Genomic DNA, 9,332 nt, shown 5'->3' on the forward strand with positions numbered 1-9,332 from the left:
ATTGGCCTTGCGTAACGAACATCGTCGATCTGAATATAATATCCGACGGTAGTTCGGTCACGTTTCGATTTTTTTACATTACAAAGCGCTGCCGTCTCCAGATTGCGTTGCTTCGAGGATTCGTCGGGTTAGGTCTGGCGGTCGGACGGACGAGCGTTCGTACGGGTTTGCACCACCGATCTCAGGTATAGTGGTCGTCTGTGCTAATGGTAACGGTAGTGGTAATGGAGGCGGGTAATGGTAATGGAGTAGTTGTGTTCGCGGTAGTTGCTGGTCGGAAGGGGACATCGAAAAACGTCCTGTTTTGGCACGCGCCCGCATTTACGGGCCGATGAATCGGAGAACGGTTTTCGTTTCCGGTGCGGAATATTACCTAGACCTAGCCTAACCAGCGTGGTCGAAACCTGGGCTTTTTCGAGCGTATCGAATCGCGGTGTATCGATGGTTGTGGACGAGTCGTCGGAAAACTACGGCCCGCGAGCGGAGAATAAATTTTTTAAAATGACAAATTAAACACTCTTAGTGGCTAAAATATTTACTATTTGGCCCTTTACAAAAACAGTTTGCCGCCCTTGGTGTAAAGTCAGGTCGACGTATAGTCGCGTTTGCTACCGTGTTCTTGCGTTCGCGAAATCATGGGTGGTTTCATGGATTCGTGCATAAAATGGTTACGTTTTTTTTTTTTTCAGTCCGTTGTATCGTATGAGCGGTGTGGGTACAATGATGGCTGGCAGTGCCGCAGGAACCGGAGGCACTTACACACTTCCTTACATGGCCGGCAGCCCTACGGAACTGACCAGCTCGCCTCAGCAGCTTTGGAACGCGCAAGGTAAGAAAGTTTGCACTGGCCTTGAATTAACCGTTCGAGTGGGTCATTGGAGAAATTTTCTCGAAAAGTGTAGAGTTTCGTGTAGAGTCTATAAAAAGTAGGCGTTACCGTTCATCGGTGGGCGCTGAAACTGTTGAAACTTATCCGTACTCTATCGAACGTTGGTTCGGTTCGGTCTCTGGGAAGAATCGGTCGAAATAACCGATAGCATTCGAAACGACAGGGTTGTCCACGGGCATTTCCGGCATGTCGGAGGATTACACCGGCGGAGGCGGCGGTGGTAGTAGCAGCAGCAAGTCGTCCGGTACGGTGACTCATCAGACATTACCAGGTTTCTCGCAACCATTCTGCGGTAGACCGAGTTTTCGTGGATACAGCCCATCCTATCCAACGCAACAGAGCAGCGCAGGAGTCGGAGCATCGGTCGACCCATCGTCTTGGAGTTACCCATCGCCGTCGAACGACTCGTTGGCGACGCAATACGCGACGACCCCCAGAAGGCAAGCTGTTAATCCGACCACGGCACCGAGTCAGCATCAGCTCACAGCTACGGCGAGCCTCAGTGCCAGTGAGTATCGATACGATTTCATATTCTTTATTTTTTTTCTCTTTTTTTTTTTTTTCTTCAAGCACACCAACCGTAGCCAAAAAGGCGGGCGGTCGTGTGTGCGTCCGTTCGAAGTGTCTCGTCGTTTTCGCTCCGTTCCTTTCGATCCTGTAAGCTTCGTCTCTGTTCGACCGGCTCGGACAGAACGATACGTCTCGACTTACGGAGGAACCCCTCGGTCTCCCTCTCTCGAGGACGCGATAAATCGTAAACGATTCGAAGAAACGCGATCCCGGACGAAGACGCGTACACCGTGGGCGCTCGTGTTGCAACGGATCGTAAATAACGAGAAAAGGATTCGAGCAAGTTACCCTCCCCCCGCCTTCCAACCCGTAGCTCGCACGAAATTCCTCGGAACAACCGAAAACGTGTATCCATGGAGCTTGGAACGCATCTACAGTGATTCCCTCGATGAATGCGACATGAGCAACGGCGTTATTCTCACCACTGGGGGGATCACCCTCTGAAATCAATCGAAATAGTGTAAACAGAAGCCAAGAAAAGGTTTGGTTTTGGGTGCAAAAGAAAGTTACGTGGGGCTGAAAACCTTTCCGCTTCGCCATGAATGCTACGAAACGGACCCTGGGGTACGTGTCGCACTCATCGAGACATTACTGTATGTATACGAGTGTAGTATCGATGGAGAGGTTTATTTGCTCGTTCGTGAACCGCGGCAGTGTTCGTTCGCCCGCGAATTATCCGATCGCTCGGTATCGAATCGGGCTTTGATATAAGCCGGCCCTGACCTAGACAATGCGCGCGTCTAATCTAGTTTTGTCTACGCGCGATACACGCGGTGAGATAATAATGCCTTTGCGTTCGAACCGCTTCGTAGCTGACTACGGAACCGCGAATTTCAGATAATCTCGCCTCGTATCTCGGTGGTGACAGGACGAATCGTCGGATAATCGTGCTCGGAAGATTGGAAGCAGATCGAATCGAATCTAATAAAATCGAATCTAATTAATCAAATTGAATCGCTGCTGGTCAAGTCAGGGGTATCGGGTTACTCGGCACGATGGGTCGCAGGAGTATGTTGTATATATATACGGTCGCGTATCGTCGCGCCCGTTGACGTGCGTCATTCGGAGGATACGGAAAAGAAAGTGAAAAGCTTTGAAGTGGGGTGGCTCTTTTTGGAGAGCACCGAGTGTTCTGCGGTTTCCATATCCCGCCGCTTCATCCCCGAGAACCTAGAGAGGCCCAAGGGCAACAGGGAATGCGGCTTTTAACATACCGCGATCCTCGAGAGGTTGCTACGCTCGTCTCTGGCATCGCCGTCGTGTCACAGACTTCGACCGACGCGACGCCAGATTGCCTTTTAACGCGTGCGTGGCTTTGATTTTAGCTGTATCCACCGCTGCCAGACCACCCCCCGAGAGTGGGCCGCGTCGCAACGTGTCCCCTCTTTCGTTCCAGTCCTTTTTTCGTGTCCTCCGAAACTTTCAACCATCGCCTGGATCCGTTCGTAATGTTCTGTTTCAAGACATTGGCGCCGTAGTCAACTGTGTGTCTGACACATTTCGAGAATGGGAATCTTTATTTTCTGGTGGTCAGCAGTTCATTCGTTTTGTGGTTTTATTCTTCGAGTATTATTCCTGTTTGATGCATACCTTTCCATACACAAGTCTATCGTTGCTCTACTTTCGCACGATTCTTTTCTCCTTTGACCTTTCCATTTCCGTCCTCTCCCCCTAACTCGACGCCTTCTCTTATCATTCGTGTCTATCCTCCCTCATCGTACCTTCCTTTCTCTCCTTCGACGCCCGCCAGCGTACCGACATTCCTCATAACTCGACCCTTCACCTCCCCCCATTCCGTACACATTCACTCGTCCTCTCTCTCTCTCTCTCTCTCTCACTGTCCCGACTCTCGTATCTGACCCCTTCGTCTCTCTTCGACTCGGTTCGCTCCTCTTGCCTCCAGCGTGGTAATTCGACTCGCCTATTCTCATTCCTTCGTTGCTTCGTCATATTCTTCGTAGGTCTCGCTCGTCGTTGAATATTGGATTACAAGGGATCGAGCGTTTTTTCTTTTTTTTTTTTTTTTGGCCATACTCGGTTGCGTTTGCATTTTCGATCGATAGATCCCGGAGCTAACGTCTCCCTGTCGTTGCTCGGATGTCTTCGAAACTCTCGATTGTTTTCCTAACGAAGAAACAATGACCACGACGATGGAACAAGGGAATGTTGCGTCGGCATTTCGCCGTTTCGTGGATGGGTCAAGAATGGCGATCTGAATCCGAGAGGCGTGACTCGAACCATCCTCGACCGACGATCGTAACACCTTCTCGCTTTCCACTCGCGGTCCCCTTCTCCGTTTTCATCTCTCTGCCGCTCTCTTCTTCAATTAGACTTGTTTCTCTTGCACCGTCCGACGGGCAACGTTTGCAAAACCGTCGACGACTGCGTTGCTTACTTCTGGCACGTGATATCCGATTGCTTCCCAGTCCCGTTTCTGCCAGATCCGCGAACACGGGTACGCCGACCTTCTTCGTCCTCTCTTTCGCAGTCTGTTTCGCGTGCGATCGTTTTCTCGTTCAACTTGCCCCCGAAAGAAACAAACAAAAAAAAATTTTTTTTACAATTATTTCTCGAGAGTGTTTTCTACAGTCAGGAAACATTTTGCGTGACTTACTGCTCACATATTTGGTCAACTCATCGAGTGTAAATATGTAACAAAATGTTTTATTTTTCCAAGGGAAGTCACAAAAGTGTCACCCTCCGATTTTGATGAAACTTCGTATGTCTGTTAAACAGTCAAAAATAAGGGATACGTATTTTTTTTTATCGGTTGAGACGCGACTTTAAGGGGTGAATCCACCCCTCGAAGTTTCGATCCGAAATTTTTTTGTTATATACAAATTATATTTTGGACAATTTGTTAGCACCACATTATTCTACATAAAAAGCCGTAAACCTCGTCCATTAGAAATTTTCATGCATCTCCTTTGGTTTTCGAGATAGTACTTTCGGGTCGAAACTTCGAGGGGTGGTTTCACCCCTTAGAGTCGTGTCTCAGCCGATAAAAAATAATAAAGATTTACTGTTTCGACGATAGAGTACGCCATGAAAAGTGGTCAAAGCTCGCGTGTACGTCGTGCAGGCTGTTGTGTTATCGTCGAACTCCGGAAATTCCGATAACACCGTGTCCCTCTACACCCTACATCCTCTGTTGCGTTCGCCACGTTTCCTGTATCCTTCCTCTCTCGGGTATAACCGCGTTTTCCATTGAATCCACGTTCGTTTCGTCGTCGATGTTGTCGACACGATCATTGTCCAAGTCGAGACGTCGAGAAAGTAAGAAATCTTTGCAGGATAGACATTTGGAAAACGGGATCGTTAGGAACCAACGAACGAGCATCGTTTGATCCTGAGACTTGGTAGCATTGGAAAACTACCGAACGTGAAACATATAAACCTGTTAATCGTGGCATTACCTTTTGTTCCATTCGTTTCACATTGGGCCCATATGGCCGATATATATTTTATATGTATTTTCCCATATGACCACGCTGGGTTTTAATGGTTAAGAACGAGGTAAAACGTAATGCGCACCATTAAAAATTTCCATGACGAAAAAAATCGTCATCCCCATTGGAGTTGTCTTGCTGGTATGACGAAATATTTCGTCATACCCTGTTAATAGGTTAAACGACTTTTCCCTGTGTCCCATTTAAGTCCGTCGACGGTAATATTTGTCCAACGTTAATTAACAGTTTCACCCAAGGCGTTATTCGCTTTCCCTTCGGTTCCGTTTGCTCGTCACCGAACGTTGCCCAATTTATCCGCGGGTCTCGCGTCTCCGAATTCGACGGATATCAATTCTCTTTCCTATCCGTTCAAATGATATTCCCGCGTCGAAACACTGGTACCACAGTCCTTGTTTGAACATACATAATACCGAAACCCCGCGCAGTGCACAACATCGAGGCGGAATACTTTACGGAAGGCCGCGAATGCGTGAATTGCGGCGCAATATCCACCCCACTGTGGCGACGGGACGGTACCGGCCATTACCTCTGCAATGCGTGCGGCCTCTACCACAAGATGAACGGAATGAACCGGCCATTGGTCAAGCAGCCACGTCGAATGGTAAGAATAGAGAGAAGCGAGTAATCGTCGGCTAGACCGAGAGCACACGGAAAGAAAAAAGAAAAGTGTACATACCTCGCTTTTTTTTTTTTTTGCGACGTGTGTGCCCACCGTTTTTTTCGGTTGGCACCACTGGTCCTCCCACGGTGCGTGGTTCTTTCTCCTCGCCGTAAGAAAAGCCCAGCCGCAGAACACGTACGGAGGAGGAGAAGAATCGAACCGTGGATGGGATACGCGTGGAACAGACAGACAGGAGCCTGTGTGGAAATTCGCCCGTCGCCCGTCGCCCCTCCCCCCCCCTCACCCCCCAAATGGTTTCGCCATCCGTGCAAATGTGTTCAAATAAGCATAGAGATGTGTGCAACATGTAATAATATGTGCAATGTGCTATACGCATTCGCCCGACAATGCAATGGTAACCGGTCGTATTTGTTTGATCCGGCCCGAAGGGCTGAAAATCGGCGTGATCCTACAGACTTCTATGCAGGGTGTAACAAAACTGTTGAAATGGGACACTCGTGAGGCGATTTGGAACAAGTTTTTCTTTAGCGAAAATGTTGTTTCTAATCGTCCCAGGAATCCCACATTTCCAGGAATCGAAGCTATCTTGGGACACCCTGTATATAGAAGTCTGTACGTGATCCGCGATTCGCGAGTCGTACGCCGTTCGAGCGTATATTACCCGCGAATCTCGTAGTCGTCCGAAAAAAAACGAATACATACTACCAAGCATGCGCGCGAGCGGAAAAAAAACAAAAAAAAAAAAAACGAAGCACCCCTAACGTTTGGCATCCTGTCTCTGTTTCAGTGGCGGACCAGGGCGATTTCTACAAAGGCTTCTGTGGGTATAGTGGCGCCCGTCGCGCCTTCGAGGAGAAATCGAGCCGCCGTTTGGTAGGTGTTTTCCCCCCAACACTGCTCATTCTCTCTCTCTCTCTCTCTTTTTTTTTTCTCTCGCTCTCGCATCTCTCACTCGCATCTCTCTATATCTCTTCATACAATACACCCATGACAATTTTTTCCTATCTATCCTCTTCTTCTCGAGGCCATTTTCGATTCCCCAAACAGTTGTACCCGTCGATGTTCCCATTATTCTTCACCTCTATCGTCGAGAATTCTTCACCCGGTATTGTTTTTCATTGCGCCGTCCATTCTTTTCTTCCATCTTTTGTTATCGTTTCTCGTTGCATTTATCTCCCGACCAAAAACTGAAACGACGACCAACGGACGCGCGTTTTCTCGCCGTCGATCCGTCCCGTAACGGCAACTTCCGATCGAACGTGGTTTGTCGTAGCTCCAAGGTGCCACTATACCCATGGTACGATTACGATCTCCTGTTCGGAATCATGCGCAGCCTGGAAATAAAAACGCGCGACGCAGACTTCGTTCGATTTTTGTCGCGTTCGAGATTCTCGTCGATGATAACTAGACTGCGAATTTTATGCATTTGAATAGCCTATATAGAGCACTCCCAAATACAGTAAAAGACAAAACTTTCATCGGAACCAACGAATATTTCTATTTGATTCTTCACCCAATAAGATATTTAATAGAAGAAATAAATTCCTACATTTGTTCGTGTTTTTAGAAATTATTTTATAAAATGTGATTTTGCATAAAAATCCGCAGTCTGATGATAACAATGGACACACATCCCAGATAGTACATGACGCCTTAAATACGCCCATTTTACGGCTGTTTTAGGTCTAAGACGCCTTTAAGCCGTCTTCAAGACGTCATTAGGCGTCATGTGCTATCTGGAATTGCTACAGGCTGCCCGTGAACTTTCGTGCGGAGTGTGCTGGTTACGCTAATTCGCGCGATCAATCAATCGTTTGATACGCGCGAGCTGGCGTCCATGTTTATTATTCGGTGGTTGAATTAGACGTGTAAGACACATAAGTTCTTTTCCCTGCCTCTTCTTGTCAAGCTGTTGCTGTCTTGCTTCCTATATCTCGGCTGTTTCTCTCACTCGATCTCTTGTTCTTACACATGTACATACAGACTCCTTTCGATTATCGTCCGACTTGTTCTACACGATTATTGTCCAGGCGTTATCCCCACCACTGGGGAGTGGGGTTAATGGAACCTGTCAAACGCACACTTTGTTGCCCCTCCGCTTTTGTTTCCGAGGCTCGAGCTTCGGGCAAAAAACGAATTTTCGAGGGTCTAAAACATTTCACCCTATACGATTACTGTCGGGACGATAATCGAAAGGAGTCTGTATTTCTTTTCTAACCTCCTTCCCCCCATCCCTTTGTTCTTATTCACTTTTTCTCTCTGTCACTCTTTCTCTCCCCTCTCCCCTCTGTTTCTCTCATACACATACATTCATTGTTAATCTCATAGCCGAAAAGAAAGCGCAGAGACGTGTTTCAAGAAGGTTTCGTGTATTCGCAGTCCGCCTCGAGACGCGTAGGCACCTCATGCAGCAACTGTCAGACAACGATGACCTCTCTGTGGCGACGCAACGCGATGGGCGAGCCAGTGTGCAACGCCTGTGGCCTTTATTATAAGTTGCACGGCGTGAACAGGCCGCATACGATGAAGAAGGACAGCATTCAGACGCGAAAGAGGAAGCCGAAGGGCAGCATGAAGTCCGCGGACACGCCGATCGCGGGAAACGTTGCTTCTTGCGCGAACAACAACAACAACAACAGCACCAGTAACAATAACAACAATAACAACAACAACAGCTTGAAAATAGAGCCAGGTATGCATACTCGACGAATGGGCGACTTTCAGTTAACTCTCCGACTAGATTCAGCATGTGTACAGATTCCTTTTGATTATCGTCTGGTTTGTTCTACACGATTATTGTCCAGGACTTATCCCCTATACTGGGAAGGGCGGGGGCTGTGGAATCTGACAAGCGCATAATTTATTGCCAATTATTAGTTTTGGGAGTTACTGAAATTTATACCAAGATTTTTCTTCTACGCCACTTTTTCCCTAGCATAAGCCAAGTTTGCACGCGAGGGTACATATAGTGTATAATTTAACCTCGATAATGATATTCCAATCGTACGTTTCACAGATACGTATGCTGATTTGCGGATGGGCCACGCCGGAGTACCTCAAGTGTCATCCAACGGTGTGCTGTACGGTAGTTTTCAACCCTCGGGTCGTATAGTGTCCTATCAGTCGTCGACACCTGGAACGTACTACGACTTAATCGCTTCGCAGCAACAGCATCAGCAGCAACAGCATCAACAGCACCAACATCAGCAGCTTCTGGAGACGCATTCACCGAAAGTCGAGTGCCCGTCGCCGCCATGCGCGAACCGATCGCCGGTAATGATCTCGGCGAGTCATTCGCCGGATCATCATCAGCTCTCTGCTCCTCATATCGTTACCCTCGAAAATTCCTCGCCTGGCACAGCGGCCACGAAAATGATGATCGATAACGGTCACTTGGAGAGACCCACGGTAGTTTCGATATCTTCCTAAAGGCTCGCCGTGATATCTTGACGATATCTTGGCGCACACCTTTCGCGAGGACTCTCGAGAAGTGATCGTCTTTTTAGCGTGAACGGGACGAATTTTGGAACTGCACAGACCAGAAATCGTTCGGGCAAACTGTCCACGTTAGACTGAACCCGCTTTCGATTCCCTTTGTTCGGTAAGGCTTCGAGGGTAACGAGGACGAGCAAAACGCTCTCGTATTCCTGCCTCGCATAAATTCCACACGGATGGATCCGGAGAACAGCTTTCGATTGCGACATCATACTCGAAATCGGGTTGAAAGTTGCAGTCATATATTAAGAGCGATCAGTCTCGTTCGATCTCAGCAACCAAAGAA

The 9,332-nt window shown here is 48.0% G+C and overlaps 1 protein-coding gene across 2 annotated transcripts in view; it reads left to right on the top strand.

The window, feature by feature from the left end:
• LOC107193628 (box A-binding factor-like) overlaps positions 1-9,131 on the top strand; it is a 32,721-nt gene extending 23,590 nt beyond the window's left edge. Inside the window, exons 4-8 of one of the 2 annotated variants that reach the window (XM_015583115.1) lie at positions 690-829; positions 1,053-1,397; positions 5,355-5,530; positions 7,931-8,243; positions 8,568-9,131. In XM_015583115.1, coding sequence (XP_015438601.1) covers positions 690-829; positions 1,053-1,397; positions 5,355-5,530; positions 7,931-8,243; positions 8,568-8,980 — 1,387 coding nt within the window. In that variant the 3' untranslated portion in view covers positions 8,981-9,131. Of the gene's footprint in view, positions 1-689; positions 830-1,052; positions 1,398-5,354; positions 5,531-6,338; positions 6,425-7,930; positions 8,244-8,567 lie in introns of both variants that reach the window. The other variant, XM_015583116.1, reaches the window with a different exon arrangement.
• Positions 9,132-9,332: the final 201 nt, after the last annotated feature.

The sequence above is a fragment of the Dufourea novaeangliae genome, unplaced genomic scaffold, assembly GCF_001272555.1.
Source record: "Dufourea novaeangliae isolate 0120121106 unplaced genomic scaffold, ASM127255v1 scaffold6, whole genome shotgun sequence".
Lineage (NCBI taxonomy): Eukaryota > Metazoa > Arthropoda > Insecta > Hymenoptera > Halictidae > Dufourea > Dufourea novaeangliae.